Source organism: Bemisia tabaci, chromosome 4 (genome assembly GCF_918797505.1).
Source record: "Bemisia tabaci chromosome 4, PGI_BMITA_v3".
NCBI classification, from domain to species: domain Eukaryota; kingdom Metazoa; phylum Arthropoda; class Insecta; order Hemiptera; family Aleyrodidae; genus Bemisia; species Bemisia tabaci.
The window spans coordinates 34935705-34954059 of record NC_092796.1 but is presented as its reverse complement, the minus strand read 5'-3'; the positions used below and the strand labels follow the sequence as shown (position 1 = coordinate 34954059).

The 18355-nt window shown below is 37.7% G+C and overlaps 1 protein-coding gene across 2 annotated transcripts in view; it reads right to left on the bottom strand.

Moving 5' to 3' along the window:
• Positions 1-2646: 2646 nt before the first annotated feature.
• The window catches only part of Tat (Tyrosine aminotransferase), an 80851-nt gene continuing 65142 nt past the window's right edge, over positions 2647-18355 (bottom strand). For both annotated transcript variants that reach the window (XM_072299749.1, XM_019053734.2), the window contains 10 exons: positions 16036-16140; positions 14210-14277; positions 12606-12764; positions 9196-9390; positions 8547-8629; positions 7909-7978; positions 6672-6800; positions 5644-5727; positions 4604-4702; positions 2647-3300 (listed from right to left, as the gene is read on the bottom strand). In XM_072299749.1, the coding sequence (XP_072155850.1) occupies positions 3127-3300; positions 4604-4702; positions 5644-5727; positions 6672-6800; positions 7909-7978; positions 8547-8629; positions 9196-9390; positions 12606-12764; positions 14210-14277; positions 16036-16140 (1166 nt within the window). In that variant the 3' untranslated portion in view covers positions 2647-3126. The remainder of the gene's footprint in view (positions 3301-4603; positions 4703-5643; positions 5728-6671; positions 6801-7908; positions 7979-8546; positions 8630-9195; positions 9391-12605; positions 12765-14209; positions 14278-16035; positions 16141-18355) is intronic.

The window sequence follows — 18355 nt, the reverse complement described above, 5'->3', positions numbered from 1 at the left end:
AAAATCCCGAAGAACATTATTTTACGTTCTATGATTTTTTTTTTCGTTTTTAAGTCTTACTTTCAAAAAGAGAGTCCAAACGCTCGGTTCAGATTGTAGTTTTTAAGTCCTCTTGCTTTGGTCATCTTATTCTCATGCAAATTTGAGAGAGTCGCCGTTTACAAGATCGCAACTTCCTCAAAAGCGGTTGTTAATTCAATAGGCTTCGCACGGATAAAATGAGCTTTCGATGATGAACTGTGAATAATCAGAATTGAAGAAAAGGTACTTTGTCCACCGGTCCATTTGAAAGGCGTAGAGTGTGGATGAATGGAGCATGGATGTTCTCCGTGGTTTCTACAGGCACTAGATGGCTGTAGGGTAGGCAGTGGCGTGGCGTGCTTTGCGATATGTCGAATGATCTGCCATTTAAACCTATGGAAAAAGATCGATAGATAGGGTGTTCGCAGCGAACACCTTAATAATCGATTCTTTACCATAGGTTTAAATTACATATCAATCGATAAATCGCAATTCACGCCAAGCCACTGGTTGTAGGTTTCCAACGATATATGCGTAAGTGTTGGGGGAAAAATAGGAAAAAAAGTACTACCTATATAATTTTTTGAGGGTCCACGCAGATACGATATATTCTGGAGACTACGCACTGTCTTCTTACCAATGGTGTAAGTAAAAGTTACTCAAGTAAGCCAATTCTCTGATTTACTTATTGGTGACTCATCGCACTGGATCAACTATGAAGCTTCTAAACAGGTGTCAAGTAGATATGAATAAACTCTATTTTTGATCTGAATGATCAAGAGTAGGTTCAAAACGCTAATTGCAGAAATGCGTATCTCGTGATGAAATGTCATTTTCCAATCATGCAATGCTTGATCTGGCCATATGAGATCAAACTAAATCTTATCTGATAAGGAATTGTAAGCGTGAAACTCTTTTTTCAGTGTTTAAATGATTCTAATCCGCCATCAACAGGTTTAAAACACTAATTGCAAAAATGCGTATCTCGTGATGAAGTGTCAATTATTAGTAGGCCAAAAAACGCGAATCTCGGCATTTCTGCATGCCGTTTTTTCTATTTCTAGTTCGAGAAATTATTCAAAATGCTGATAGTCTGAGAAAGCATCTTATTCTTGCTAACCTCAATAATAATTACCCTTCTACTAAAAATAAAGAGGCATGTAGAAAGATTTTTTACTCTCCTGGAAAATCGTGTTTTCCGAGATACGCCTTTTTGGGCGGTTTCACGATAACTGGAATAGTTTTGTCGCCGTAACAGACAACATATTTTTCGGTCATATTATTAGTAGTGATGCTAATCAATCGAATTTTTTCGCAATAATCTTCGAAGGGTTACGTATTATAACGCTTTCTAATGATTTATTGCTCTACTTCTCAATTAATATTATGTAAATTCAGGAAATGTGCTGTCTGTTTCGCGGTAAAAAGTCAGCGTAAAGGCAGCAAATTTTCGGCCGTTTGTATATTAAAATTGAAAAGTAGAGCGATAAATCTTTGAAAATCGTTATAACACGTAATCCTGTGTAGATTAATGCAAACATATTCGAGTTATCATTACTACTAAAAATATGACCGAAAAATATGATGTCTGTTACGGTGAAAAAACTATAAATTCCAGTTATCGTGAAACCACCCTTTTGCACTTTCACCATCGAAATGCGACAAAAATGTACCCATGAACCATTTGCAGGGGGTGAATCTGTGGTGCGTGTAGACTTAAAAGTGCGAAAAATCGAAATCTTGGCTGATCCTGTTTTCGAGATATCGCAATTTGTTTTGATCGTGATTCTCATATTGATATTGATATATGTATTATATTTAGCCTAAAAATTCTCACATCGATATGTATTATGCCAATGTGTCGGTGGTGTACTTGAGAACTTTCTTTTAAAAACGAACACGCGCAAAGAGATTTTGAAAGTTTTATTAGAAAATAGCATTTTCGACTTTAAGCAACGATATTTCTTTGTATTTAAGTAGGAGGTACGCTCCTTAACCGTTTCGCAGCACGATCGCACCTCAAAAGTTACAAGTTACGCTTATGATTTTATAAGACGCAGAGCGTATTCATAAAAGGTCATAACAATACCTTGAAATTTTTAACAACTGCCATGGTGTGATTTTCTCTTTATTCAAGACAAATTTAACATAAAAATACATATTTACATAAAATATACACACTATGACAAAAGAGGATATATGGTGTAGGTGATAGTAACACGTCACCTTTGACAAGTCTTTCCAATTATTTCCATAACTCAACATTTTTTTAATGGGGTTCAGCATCATTCGATTTCAAACCTCGTTCCCTTTGAAAAAGAGGAATTATTGCTTCTACAATCAGCTGCCAGAAACTCCATCCTTCCCAAAACTGAGAACTGAAATGCCAGTATTTGACAGTTGAAGAGGAGGCGAAGCACAACTTTGATACATGTATGCAGGTGATTATATGGGTGTAAAAGGCTCGAAGGACATGCAATATGTTAAGAATGAATTTTGGCTTCAATTTTGGCTTGTAAAAATTAATGAAAGGCAGAAGCTGAATAAAGTATATCAATGACTCGAGAGTACATCGACATCTTATGAAAATTGTACGGTAAATGCAGTATTTTTTCTTCTTCTTCCTTCATAAAATCAGGGGTGAAGAGACAATTTCGAAACCCATAAATCGATAAAAATCAGAGACACGTGATGAAGATTGATACTTTTGGACAAAAGAGGACTAATGGCTGTCGTATTCGTGAATTGAATTTCGAACAATTTTAAGATTACTTTTTTAATTAAAAAAACTGTTTCTTTCCAAACACGTATCGAAGATAGTCTCCACGTATTGCGAATCTGATACTAATATTTTGGCTACTGGGGTAGGGAGACAAAATACTACCCCTTTATCTTGTAAACCTCGCATTGTTTTTCATCGCTACAAATTAAAAAACAAACTTTAAAAATAGACAGTAACATTTCTAATACAAATGATCGATGAAGAATATCTCGGATCCAAGCTGAATAAAACGAACAGATACATTTTTTTTAAAAATCAAATTAACGGAGAGCAGCGTCTTTTGGATGCGCAATTACTCAGAACTTCGAACGGACTTGAGTTTCTCACGTGTACGTTTGTGTATTAATATTGTTATACGTGTTCATATTGATTTCGTTCATTTTTTTATCTTCGTCATAATACTTGTTGCAAAAAGACCTGATCCTTTGGCATGCCTCTTTTAACAAGTGCTCTGGAACTGTCAGGACGATCCTGAAGTAAGAAGGGTAATCAAAACACTGAAACAAAGGAAATAAAGTATCTTGCAGTTCAAATTAAAAAAGAAACATAAAAAAAAGAAAGAAAAAAATAGACAAAAGGGAAATGACATAGGTTCATTAAAAAAAAAAAAAAAAATACATTTTGAAGTGTACCAATGATCCCCAGAAACACATGCATACGGACGTTCATCTCACATGAGAACGGCAGCCGAAAAGTAAAAATAAGAGAAGGAAAAGAAAAGAAAATGAACCGTCGCACAGTGGATCGAATCGGTAGGAGACGTCGGACAAAATGTGGAATCTCTAAACGCTTATAACTCCATTTATATCAAACTTTGAGGTTCTGAAAGTGGCTCCATTGGTTTCCTGGTGAAATTTTCTTCTCTTAGCACCCCTCGAAATTTGAATTGTGACGATATAAACATCAAAATTTGCATTTTTAGTAAAACATTTCATGTCCGACCTCTCTAATTGACTCGATCCACTGTGCGTCGGCTCAATTTTTTCTCTCTTTTTTTTCTCAATTTATAAAGAAGGAAGTTCATTATGAATGCATAATTACATACTGTTTTAATTGAACTTTTATAGGAATTTTTATATTTGCAGTGAATACGAACATCAGTAAGAGCTGCTGCCCTAAACGTCATTTTCATCAATCGACCACCTCAAAATAAATATGTTACGCCTAAAATATTTCCTTGAACTTCCTGTTGATTTTCCAGATACTCGCCCCTTCTACACTGAAAGGATTCAAAAAATGCAGAACGCCTTAAATTCTTCAGGTATGGTAAAAAGACATCGCTTGGGCACGAATATTTCCCCTCCAAATTATGCTCAGCGTGACGCGATATCGTAACTGAAGCAGGAAAAATACTCCTACGCCTGTGTACAAGTATGTTTTAGCAGTACTTATAAACGAAGAATTAAGGGCACTCTGTGGTGGTCAATTGAGGTATTTCTGGACCCTTGCAGTGCTGTCCTGTGTCCACCGCGCTGTACATGCGGAGAAGCGGTGAGAGCCAGGAGAGTCAAAACACCTTAGCTTCCGTGCATATGCAACACGGACATCCACAGAGATCGAATAGTTGCATCCAGGCGTTTGCGGACGCCTTGCATGTTTATCTTTGACTTTAACTGAATTCCAAGCGTTGCCAAAATGCTGATGAAATGAACTTTGGGATTTTTATCGCGAACGGAGAGACGTGATTTGGTACTTTTACGATTGATGTGCCACCATAACGTTATTTTTATCAATCGACAACCTTAAACTGCACATGCTACGCCTGTAACATTTCCGTGGACCTTGCTTGAGATTATTTACCTTGCCGGGGAGACAAAATACAGATTCTTCACCGACCATCTTTTCGACGAACTCGAGGTCACTAGAAAAATCCGGGAAGTGATCAATGTCCACACCAACCTGAAAGACAAAAGCGGGACAATTAATTCATTAATTCTTTAAACACCATGATATGTTCATAGTCTTCCTCCGCTGTATCAGTCATGCCTTAAATACAGGACGATGGAACTTTTAAAATCAGTCTGTATCCTCATCATCGATGATGAAAAAATTAAGAAATGAAGGTGTGCTTATTCACGATCTATACTTTTCATCATGCGTAAAAACAAGTGAAATTCAGTTACGCATTTTTTAAAATCCTTTTAGTTAAGACTCCTTTTTTGAAACTCGTGAAACGAATAACCTGGTACACATTTGATGAACATTACAGAGCTGAGGATGTCAATAACCGATAGAAAAAAGTGCACACTTGCAAATAAATTTTAATATGGTTTCACGGACGAACTCTCAATCATCATATGTACTGATCATGTGTAAGCTTGGGTGCCCGAAGTTTTAGTATGGTCTCGCTGAACTGATTATTGAAATTGATGGACAAAGCTATAGACAAAAAAGATAAAGGCAAAATGAAGAAATCCTGCTGGTGGAAGCCGGGTGGTTGCAACAACGGAGGTAAGTAATAGATTAACTAACGGTAAACTACTAGAGACCATACAATTAGTCCATCATTTCCTCCTTGCTCTATAAAAATCCACCACGTCCCCATCAATAGGATCTCTCCGACTTCCTTTGTGTTCTTTGTCTATGGCTTGTCTATCAATTGTAACAATTAGTGCGCAGGATTGACAGAGATTACCCTTATTTGTTTTCATCAGTGCACTAAGCGTTGGGATGCAATCTTTGATTTTTTTCTTCATCCCTAAATGTCGTACAATTGATTGCGATGTATTTTGATGGACTAGCTAATTGAGGGTTTAAGTAATTTTTCATGATGAAGGGTCAAAGATTTTTCTGAACGTTAGTCCCTCTGATTCTGATTAATCTGAAATAAAATATATTACCATCATATACATAGCACCTTGAGGCATCACAGGCTTTATTCCTTTTGTTTGACTGAGGAGATCATACGCGACTTTCGCATGTTTCTAAATAAAAAACATAAACAGTATAATGTTAGAAGTTTGATTATCAATGATAATTAATTATTGAGTAAATGTGTCTAAAAATGTATTAATTTTTATTTATCATTGTTATCGTTCAGCGTCTTCTTTTCACAGATTTGGAATTGACATCAAAATAATTTCTCAAGAGCGAGAAGCTTAAATAATTATTTTGGGAACGGCTTATTTCGAGAGGCAACACTGGAAAATTTTCCAAAATTGAGGTTTCGCAGAATACATACTATTTTTTGAGGGCGGACGCAACTCACTCCGGATCGACTCTACCGAAATTGGTCTTTGGAAGTCTTCTCCTGCAATTTTAATATCCGTTTTAGTGGAAAAATACGTGATTCCCGAGCCATCTCATCCAGCACAGGGTGCTTTCTCACGAGAAAAACCACGAAACACAAATTATGATTTTTAATATTTCCATCAAGCACGCATGATATTTGATCGTCATAACATTGCTAAGAATGGTAGTACCTATGGATGTTTTGTGGAGGAAGGGCGTATCTACGAAAATTTAAGAAAATTCATTTCTTGCCCAATTTTTTTAACCTTCCTTGAATGACCGAGGTTAAGACCTCTAAGAACATAAGAGATACTATGTGAGACATTGGTTGATTTTAGTGCGGGGAAAAAACGTATGTCAAGTTTTTTCATGTTTTCTCTAAACTTAACTGTTGGCGGTTACACCATTCTTCAAATAACCCGTTCATTTTATCAATACCATTGATTTCCACAGTATTATCCATTTAATGAAGAAGGAAGGAAGTGTCAATGTCATTCAGCCCCCCTTTCATTAATGCCATACATTTTCTTCCTAGATGTCACGATAGGCAATGAAAGATGTTTGATCTTGTACTCACATAATCGTCTCAAAAGTCACGATACAAGCAATAGAAGAGTCAATTGATCTTGGTGCTCACCTGTAAAGTATCGATGACGTTATCAAAGAACTCTTCCGGGACTTTTGCAAGAATATCTGGTAAGGCCCCTTGCACAATTGTATTCGCTCCAATTATCCTGGTACTTAGATTTTGTAGACCTGTGCGCATCTAGAAACGGAGAAAAACCACCATGATTTCAACCAAATCCTACAAATATCATGATATGGTTCTCCTACTTGTTTCTCGTAGTTTTAAATTCTGAAAGATCTGCCGATTTCTTTGATACTTAGTTTTGCTTTTTGTTCATGTTCGATATTAAAAGAAAAGGCGGATAGGGGTGTATAGAATATTCACAAACCAATGACCGACCAGTCTTTCGCGAACTGTGTAGGCAGTACGAAAATTGGATAGGCTACGACCTTGAACAATAGATGAAACAAAAAGTATTACGCTTTGAACAAAATGCGCTCCATTTTTGCGTACACCTTCCGAGATGTACTCATGTCGGAACTCATCGCAATTCCCGAGTCAAGAGCCCAGAGCGAAATAACAAATTTGGTTCCTCCGCGTCGCACGGTGGATTGAGTCAATCAGAGAGATCGGACATGAAAGTTCTAACCAAAACTGCAAATTTTGATGTTTAATTTGTCACATTTTAAATTTTGAAGGGTGCCTCTAGAAGAAAATTTCACGAAATAATAAATGGAGCCTCTTTAAAATCTTAAAGTTTTGATTTAACAGAGTCATCAACTTTTAAAGTTTCGAAATTTTGTCCGACCTCTCCTATCGACTCGATCCATTGTACGCCGCCCGCAGGCTCGGGGAAAAAGCGCGATGCTTGAAGTATTCTCACAGTTATGCAGGCGCTCCCCTCGATCGTTTTTCGCGCTGAACTCGAGTTCTTGAAATTTTCTTCCGGAAGATGAGGTCCCTTTCCACAGATCCGTTCACGAATTATGAAGCAACATAACTTTCTCGCGTATCTACACCGTGACAATTAAAAAGAGCTATAGGTCTCTTTTCGGCTGACCTCGGAGACTCTAACGCACGGGTAGAAAAGTTGGACGGGGCGAAATGCGTGATACCACTATTCAGACTTCTAAGTAGATAAAATTGCAAATCCAAAAAATGAAGGAGGACTGTACGGCGGACTCAGAGACTTTAACGCAAGAGTAGAAAAGTTGAACGTGGCGAAACACATAGGCAAAATTTCGTTGATTTTTTTAATTATTCGTTCATCTACGGAGATCATACATCAACTCTTGAATAGACTTACCTCTTTCCCAAAGATGTCGTGCCTATCATGAATTACAATCCAGCCTAGTCTCCAACCGGGACATAAAAATCTGCAACAGTAGACAATCCTTCGTTGTATTATCAAATACTTTTTTATACTTTTTATATTTCATACTGACATGCCCTTCCAGCAGGCTGATTATTCAAATTTATGAAAAGAGATACGGTCAAAGGAGACTAATTGTAAGAGGTAATGAAGAGATCCATTGGTGGTAGCCAATGTTTACGATGGACAAAGGAGGTAACTAAGAGACCCCATAGTTAGTCTATAATTTTCACCCTTATTTTCACTCCATTTTCCTTTTGTCCGCTTTGTCATTTGTTTTGTCTATGTGTACATTTCAATAATCAGCCCGGTGGCTGCTATGCGGTTCAATCTGCAGTGGACTATCCGGGCCCTCGGAAAACCGCTTTGCAGCTCAATGGAACAATTTTACGTGGTGTTGGATGAGAAAGTGAAAAATTATATGTATCGATCAATACACTTTTTTTGTAAACTATGTAAATGTAAATTACAGGTTGCTAAGTGATGGGATAAAATGTGAACATTTTACTCGTGCATGGGTTTAAATGGGGAGAAACCCTGAGTTTTCAGTACTATCTTGCAACAATGATTACCTTTTAGTCAGCCCACTGCAGGATAATATAGGGACATCTGCGGACACGGATGCAAGCGGATGGAATTTTTCGCCCGGGAAAACCTGCGATCAATGCAAAAAATGTATTTTTTAAGTTAAAAACAACGAATTTATAATTTTAAAATAAATAATAAAGAATGAAAGAAAAACACGAATAAAGAATGAATTTTGCGTCGGAAAATTTCAACTTTTCTCGGGTACTCTCGAGTCAAAAAAGAGTCGGTAAATCCTGGGTAAATCAAGTAACTAAATTAAAAATTAAAATTGTTGAGTTGAAATTATTGAAAACTCAAGTTTTTTCTTATGTCCGTTTTGAATTTGTTTGGACTTGGTGTACCCTTTGAATATATTTCAAACATCCTGACAAAAATTCGAAAAGAAACTCACAAATTCTTTATGAGGTAGGTTACACGTAAATGATTCTAGCAAAGTTATTTTGAAGAAATTCTATAGAAAATCCGATTTCAAAAAGTGGCAACTCCGAGTTTAGGGAGTTTTGAGGAGTGCTTTAATAATAAATCGATGCAAATTTAGTCTGAGTCTCTTATGCTTCAATACACGATTTTGAGACGTCTTTTTGCAATTCTTTTCAAATTAGCCATTACTGCAGGTAACATTCGAGGACTTACCAAGTGCTCGTAAATTTCATCAGCAATGATCGGTACATGATATCGACTTATCGTATTCACGATATCTCTCAGGTGGAGAATGCTGTAATTCGAGCCGCATGGATTCGATGGATTGTTTATCACAATAGCTGCACATTTATATTTTTCTAATTGATTTTCTAAATTGATCAAGTCTATTTCCCATCCTTTGCTGGGCTGTCAAGGGAAAGAAAAGAAACACACAAGTTAATAGAATAAGAAAATCATGAAAAGAGTATGAAATAGCCAGAAATTGTAGTTTCGAATTGCCAAATGTAGTCCAACTATACAATACGAGGAATACAACGCGTTTGCAAACGGCTGAATGATGAAGACGGTTTCTGATTGGCGGAGATCTGAAAACTGTAAATGTAAATCGTTTACACTGATGGGCACTCGCTCGGCTGGGCGTTTGTTGAAGAATTTAACATGTAGAGCGCTCCGTTGAAATTTTGTCTCTGGAGGCCTTGTATAGGTATTCCTCCTAATTGGCTCAGCAGCGTCCAATCATAATCGCTTTGCTCGAAACATGTAAAAAAAACTGCGCACACATCGTGGTGGCCTCCTTTAAAGCAGCCACTCACGAGATTTCTTCGCAGACACATCCATCTGCGTCGTTGTGCCGATTCGAGGAGAAGAATTTTTGCATAAAACATACGTCATTAATTCGTTCAGAACTACGCAGTTTTTTTTTTTACTCATCCTCAGAAGCTTCTCTGCGTCGCTGTGCCTTCTGCGTTGCAAATCAAACCAACCAGTTGCGGGCAGAGCCTGATTTAGGTTATCAAGCGCCCCAAGCCAAGGTACGGATTCCTTCGACAAATTATTAAAACATTGGCGTGAATTCGATCGGCATGAATCGATCAAAAAATAAAACCGTGCGCCGGTCGACGTGATTCGATCGAAAAACTCGTGAATCCATCGACAAACCCGTGAATCGACGTGCTTAACAAACGGAGGGTCGTGGTCGTACAGAGTCACTTTACAGAGAGAGTTGAGACAACGCGGCGTGGATGTCACAAACGGGAATAAAGAATACACAAATCGGACGTTTTTTGTGATCTTTTATCAACCTTTTCCCAAATTCCTGTCTCCGTTCCTACTCTCATTCCATTTGTTCCTTGCCGTACTCCCAATTCCCCGGTACATTCCGGTTCATAATCTTTGAAATTGGTGAAAATGTAATCTTTATGCTTGTTTTTGACAGATGAAGGCCTAAAGTACGAGAACCAATCAGAGATGGATTCGCATTGTCTCTACTCTCAGTATAAAGGGACTCTAGGGTCGTAAAAACTGTAATAATAAAGCACTCTGGATAATTTGAGTCCATAGGTTGGCTGCCCTTTTGGGCCCTAAGAGCTCCATGACTTAACCTCTAAAATTATCGACTCGTCGGTATTCTCCACAAGTAGGTTCTCAACTTTAAGAGAGGATTTTGATTCCATCACCGAAATCCACCACCATCTGCTTACTAAGCTACAGCCTAGTTGGCTAGGTGATGTCTCCGCGAGGCACTTTTTTTTTTTTTTTTTTTTTTTTTTTTTAAGATTTTATTCGGTCAGAATTTGACCACTCGAGCAAGGAATCGAGACACCATCATGTTAACAAGACCAGAACCACGTGATCACGTGGTGGGTGCATGGTACCGAGGAGCGAGCACGTGGTCGAATTTGAATAATGGTTCACACTGCCGTGCTAGGGAAGAACACCGCATGAACATTCAAGAGTTGCATAATTTCCTTCGATAATATATTTGTTTAGGAGGAAAGTTATGAATATTTTTCCTTGAATTTTTCCAAGAGTTTTTGGTGAAACTGCAAACAAAATTACCTGCAAAATTGGAATAAAAATATTTATAAGTTTATCAGAAAATTCGTGTTTTATCAGAGGAAATTCGGCAACACCCGAAGGTTCATACGGCGTTTTTCCGTAGCACGGCAGCACAGATGTTAAACGCCACGGTCAAGAATGAAGAAGAGAGTCCAGTTTGGAGACAAGAAGAACGAGAGAGACCATTTGCGTCCATTGAGCAATCGCTCCTCTTGATTCAGTCGGGCTCCCAGTCATTTGTCTCCTGGTTTATCAGTGGAGCTGTCACTTGGGTGTACAGCCCCAAACGGTATTTATTCTTGTCGAATTGGATTGTGTTTAATTGGGTGGTACACGCAGACACCAAAGGAATGAGGAAAAATCGGACTGAGTTGGGAAGAACTTTTAATATTTCGTCCGATCTTAAGGAAGTCGTATAAACTAAACCATGGTACGCGCCTCTCGCGGTTTTGTGGATGAATACTGATCGTTTATTTTTCATTTTACTGGAGAGACTGTCATTAACATAGACCTGTCTCTATGGGTCGTAATCATAGTCGTTTTTCAGACAGCTCCTTTCCTCAAGAGCCGAGAACGAGGCTTTTTCAGGAAACGGCGTAATGCTTGAAGTATTCCAACAGTATTGCAGGCGCTTCCCGCGATCGTTTCTCGCGTGAAGTTCCAAGTTTTAGAAATTTCCCTCCGGAGGATAAGGTCCCTTTTCACAGCTAGGGTCACAATTATGAGGCAACAAATCTTTCTTGCATATCTACAACAATGAAAAGGAGCATGGTGTCTTTTCCGCTGACTCAGAGACTTTAACGCAGAGTAGAAAAGTTGGATGGGGCAAAACGCGTGGCATAATTACTTTTACTTCCGAGAAGTTAAAATTTTATATCTACAAAATGAAGGAAAACGTCATGTTCTATATCATCGCAACGATTCGGTTCGTCAACCCCAACTTTCAGTTCGTATTACCGAATGTTCGGTTCGTATAACCGTATAATGAGGTTGAAATAAGTAATGATAGAAGTTCGGTTGCATGAATAGAAAAATCCGTTTTGATTCTATAGAGTGAATGCTCAACGCACTGATTTTTACGAAAAACTATGACAGGGATGTTGATATTCGGTAAAAATTAGTGGAAAGCGCTGCATTTTTGAAAAATTACAGCATAAGTGTTGAATTTTTTAAAAAATTACAGCCGAAGGTTTGAATTTTTGAAAAATTTCTACGAAAGGGTCAAATTTGCGGGGAATTGACTGCGCGGACGTTGGATTTTTAGAAAATTAATGCGACCGCGTTTATTTTTTAGAAAATAATGCGAATGCCTTAGTTTTGCTGAAAATTATACTTCAATCGCGCAATGAAACGTAGGCTGAATTCCTGCTTATACTCGAGACTGCATATAAGTCACGTAACTGTAGTGCTTCTGCAGGGTTTTAGGATTAAAGTTTGGAAGCGAAGGACTCACGTCGCGTTTAGTTGAAACAGTACAAATAATTTTAAGAATGCTTCAATTTAGAAGTTGAATCAGATCATATTTTATTGGATGGGGTGGAACTTCAATAGATTCCACTAACCAGTAAATTGTAGGATCTAATTTTGATGCCAAGTCCTTCTGCTTGGGTCCGGTAGATGGAAAACCCTGGTCTTGGGACGAGGATGGTGTCTCCCGGATTCGCCAAAGCAGTGATACAAAGATCTAGAGCTCCTGAACATCCGCTGCATATTATCACGTCCTGTCAAATAAGAAGGAAAAGCAATCTTGATTTGAGGCTACGCTACATTGTGGATATTGAATCGTTTGTTTGATTAGTCCAATACGACCTATTTTTTAAGGAGAAAAATTTAAAAAACCTGAAAAAAACTCAGTTCAGGCATGCATAGTTTCCAATAATTTGAAAATATTTTTGGTGATTCTTGTTAAGATGATTTGGACTGAGTTAAGCAGAAAGGAACCAACCCACATCTTGGAAAAAATTGAGTTATGAGCGGTTTTGAACTCAACCACTGCTCTATTCTCTATCGCCAATAATTCTAAGTTTTTGTTGGAGCAAATTTGCAGAAAGTGAACTTGAAGGTTATCTTTTACATTGAGTCTCATGCAGGAGCCAAACTTTAAACCTCTTTTTCTCGGTTCGATCCCGATGTGGCTTGGTTCCTTTCTGTTTAACTCCGTCCATTTGTCCCGGGTTTTTGGCTTGGTTGAACTAGCGTGTGATGTAAAGCGTCGATTGAGTAAAAAATCTCTGCAGATTTTGACTATTTAGCCAAAAATAGGACGGTAGCTCCTACGCATAAACCTAAAAAATCCGTCTCAACCAAAAAAAAATTTCAAAATTCAGAGAAATGAAAACAGAATTCTTTAGGACCAAAAAAAGTTGCATTCTATATAGTTATCGACCTTTTTATCGAATGCAACATGTTTTTTCTAAGAAAACCCCCGCTTTCGTTTTTCTACATTTTGAAATATTTTCGGTTGAGTGTGACTCTTCAGGCTTATGCACAGGGGCCATCAATGCCATCATCCTTTTGGCTAAAAAGTAAATCTACTGCAGAGTTTTTTACGGACCCGATGCGATATATCGCAAGCCAGGTTTATCACGCCCAGAATCTGGGACAAGCCACCTGAAGCTTCATGAAGGACTGATATGCAGTAATACAACAGTTATTAAGTCGTTGTCTTGAAATATGAGGAATTTAAAACTTCACAAATGGGTCTGTAAATGGAAGAGAAACCTATTTTTCTAAAATTTTAAACTAACCAAAGGTAGAAGCCCTATATACTTCCGGGTACACTAGGCATGTTCGATTATTGAAAAAATCGAATAATCGGTGACCGGATCATGTAACTAACCAATCAAGCGATCAATCGGCAACAAAATAATCGATTAATCGGCAATGAAATAATCGATCATTTACGAAAAGGCCCAGTTTAACAACGAAAATTGCTTGCATGTAACAGTCTCTAGCGCGGAACAGCGTTTTTAACATGACCTCAAGTTTCTGATTAATCGTAAACCAACAATCGATTAGACGAATAACTGTTATTCGATTAATTTAATCTTTTATTAAGGGCTCGATTAAACGATTACTACTCGATAATCGGAACATACCCAGTGTACATGCACTCCGTGAGCAGCAATGACTCAAAACCGGAGCGGAAACTTAAACATCGACTTACCTCTGGTTTCACTGTATACTCATCGGTTGAGCTGTACTGAGCAACGGCTTCCCTTGCTTTCATGTTACCTAAGATAACAAACATGTACAATATTATGAAAAGAACTAATAAAGTAAGAGAGGTAAGATACATATAATTATCTCAGTATTGTCAGCATTCCAAAAACCTGACAGTGTAGTGACTGCATGAGGCCAACTAATGGGTATCAGAAAATATATCGATACACATATCAAGAATGTCATTATGACCATCGAGAGGAGAATCTTCTCTCGTCGACTAAAACTAAATTTCTAAATTATTGATGCAGTGAGGAGGCGTGAATGATCAATTATCGATGTTTCCCTACTGGAAGCCATGGTAAATAATCGATGTTCGTTGCGAACACCCTGTTGATCGATCCTTTCCATAGGTTCAAATGGCAGGTCAATCGATACCTCGCAAACCACGCCACGCTACTGTATTGATGATCTGATTGAAACTGACAGCCGGTGCCAGAAAAAATACTGAGATGTAATTTGAGGGAGTTCATTTTTAGGTAAAGTTGTTTCAATATCGCTCCGATAGAATCACAGTTGAATGCCATTAAACAGTTAGGCATCTTCCTACGTTGATCATTTTGGGAAGAATCTTATCTATTCTGAGGAGGATTCAACTTAAAAGCCGTTTGAAGGCATGGGTTTGATTAATTTTATGTTGGAATACCTTGCCCCAAGTTGAACAAAACAACTACCAACTGTTACATAATCGAGACAAGAATTTTTGTCAGATAAAATGTTTTTTTCTGGTAAATATCTGCAGATTCCCACGTCGCACCAATCGCGCGAAATTGCAATTACACCGTAAAATAATTTCTGTGTGTTGCCTATCTACCGGTTGAAGAAACAAATCTTATCAAAATTCATTCAACTAATGTAAAATTATGGCTATATCATTCGCAAAACCCCGCATTAATATATCATTTAATCGCATACATTTTGAAATAAGGAACCACAATTTCCGGTTCATTTTACAAACAACACATATGCCATTGATTTCCCGAGCAGATACGTACTTTTATGGAAGAGCCAGAAATATTGGTTCCTTATGTAATCCATTTATAAAATTTGAATATGTTAAGGAGCAATTAAATGAAAAGTAACAAATACAACGAATCGCCCGGATGCATGGATTGCTACGCAGTGATTCCGCATGCCTACGTCATCATTTGATATGTATATACAATCACCAACGAGTGTTTTCTTCTCGAAATCAGACGACCCAACGCAACGCGGTGCCGCGAGAAAACATGTTTGTGACGTTTTAAATTCAGAGCATCAACGCAGATGACTGCTCGAGGCATCGGTGCAGCAAACGCGCTTGACAAGGTAAATAAGTTGACACGACAAAGCGAAATGTAATTAAATAAAAAACAAAAGACGGAGAAACATCTGAGAAACGCAAGTACGAAATAAAGCGTATTAAGCATGACACCGTATCGTACCCCGCGACATTGGCGTCGAGTATAAGGGTGGAAAATGAAATAGAAATTATGACAAACAAGGAAAGCTTCTGAGTAAATTGCATTGCTACTTTTAAGAACTCGAATGCATTCAGTGTCAGTAAATCTATAAATTATTTTGCGCGTAACTTTTTTTATTTTATTTTCTTAACTTTCTAAGTTCCAGACACCTCTTACAGACGCGTTCGGGACTTTTTTGTGAAATTAGATTTGGCTCATTTTTTAGAGACTTATACTGCGGCCGATGATAGCGGATCCCGTAAATGCTTAAAGTCTGAGGATAGCTGAAAATATGGAACTGCGGAGGTCGAATGTTTGAAATAAGTACCTGTAGAGGCCGTGTATCCGTTATGTCCATATGATGCTGCACTTTTTATCACAGCGTCTACAGCTTCTTGGGCAGGCCCCAAATTTCCAAAAACTGTGGGATCACCTATAAACAAACGAGAGAAATGAGTCATTATTCAGTACGAACTATGAGTGTTGTAAAACTGATGAGGAAATGAAAGTGAGGTCCTTAAGGAAAGACGAAATTCTTACTTTTCAAGGGAATGGTTGAAATTCTGGGACTCGAATTCCGCCAAAACCGAGCAATTTATAGTGAAGCTTTTTCATTTTGAAAACACTTTGAAACTCTTTCTGACTGCTTAATTAAGACTTTTTGATACAGGCACATTAAACTTGTTAATCTTAACAAACCTTTAATTAAAATTCGTCAAATCTCTGTGTTGCAAATTTAGAACACATGGCGTTTGGCCTTGAACAATTGGCCTTTCTTGGCCCTAAAATTGGCAAAAAACTTCAAAAGTAAAAATAAAAATTCCATGAGGCAAAGTTTGCTTTTCTATTTACCATCAAACTAATACCTTGGCTCAGTTTTGAAGTTGTAATGTATGATGAGGAAGGGTAGTATTTGGTATCAGAAGTTACGTATTCCCACAGTTTACCCCCAAGACAGCTAAAAACGACGAATTTTTCGATGCATCTGCTGTAATTTAACTGTACGCAAAAAGTTGGCAGTTAATTTTCGTCTTCGTATGTCTCAATTATATGATGCAATGACATTCAAAGGACAATACAGTCAAGTTTACACTCATAATTACGCACAGAAAAAGTATGAGCAAATTCGCCATTTTTATCCGTCTTTGGAAAAAACATATGGAAATTCAACGTCCTACCCTCTTCATGCGACTGATATTCAAAACTAAAGTAAGCTTTTACGGTAATAATTCTAAAAAGTAAAATTTTCAACGCGTAGGAACTATTTCAAAAAGTTTTGAACTTCAGGTCAAAAAAAGCTTTTCTGAGCACTTGTTTTTTTAACTGAACTATTTCTTTTCTTCTGTAAATACGCAGTCATAAAAATGTTTAATCCTTTCATTTAATTGAACGTGAAACTTTATTTGAACCAATCACGAACAAGACTTGCGCATATACGCCCAAGGGTTGCACCTGCAGAATAAAATCAGTAATTTTTTTTAACGAAGAGAGGACAGATTTCAAGAAATTAACCCGACTATATACAGTATACATGCAAATTACCTCTCATCGTCACCCCTCGGACGAAACTCATTTCCATTTGAGTCCTGTCCTCCGCACAACTATATGCTTTCTGGGGCTCATGTGGAAATAGAGATACGCCCTTACGTCAAAGAGGCGACGTCATGAGCCCACTTTAACGCCCTCGTTGCGTCGTCGTCCGGTCTTCGAGATCATTGACATTGCCAACATTTTTTCCATACTATAAGACATTTTCCACCGTGTCTGAATTGCCATTAAAATAATATGCAAAGTAAACAGAAAAAACCTCTCGAATTTCTATTTAACATTTTTTCCTCCCACTAGGCGTGATTTATTTTTAGTTGCTCTCGGTAGCTCGGTATTTCAGTCATTCCGAACAAGCTCTGAGTGCCAGGGTAGGATTGATGATGGTTATTGCGTCAGTATCGGGACCAACTGGTTGTGGGTTTGAATACCCTGTCAGCAGAGCCTCAGATTGTGTCTTTAATACATGCACATTGGCATGAAAAGAGGGTGGTAAATTTTGCGCAGGCAAAGGTAGGGAAAGTGTCCCTCTGAACGGAGACAAAACGGAACGTTTATCATAAAATGAAAATTTTGCGTTTATTATATATTTACTATCAATCATGAGGCCATGAATAGAAAAGTAGAGTTTTTAGAATCGCTATGACGATAACTACCGCAAGATAAGATTTGCAGAAAAAAAAACCTCAAAAACCCTCGAAAAGATAACTGTTGCCGATCGGAGTATGTTCTCTGACCTACCTCGAAAGTTGAAGGCGAAACGACGAGGTGCTTCACCTACCTTCATGCCAATATTGCATGGTGATTGGAGAATACGTGTTAAAATTTCAAGATGGCTAGTTTCTTCTTAAAAACATGAATTAGGTATTTTAAAACATTTAAAAAAACTAGTTTTTTTTTTTAAAAAAAAAAAGAGTAAAATACAAAGCAGAGCTTTTGGATAGGTCACCAGTCATGAAGAGCGAAGTTGCACAATTTTTTCAGCATCGAAAGCCTTACAGGTCACTTTATTGAAATAGTCCTCAATTTTTCTCAGTAAATTCACGATTTTGACCACGAAACGGCACCGCCGACAACGATTAATGTCCGAAAGCCCATCCTAT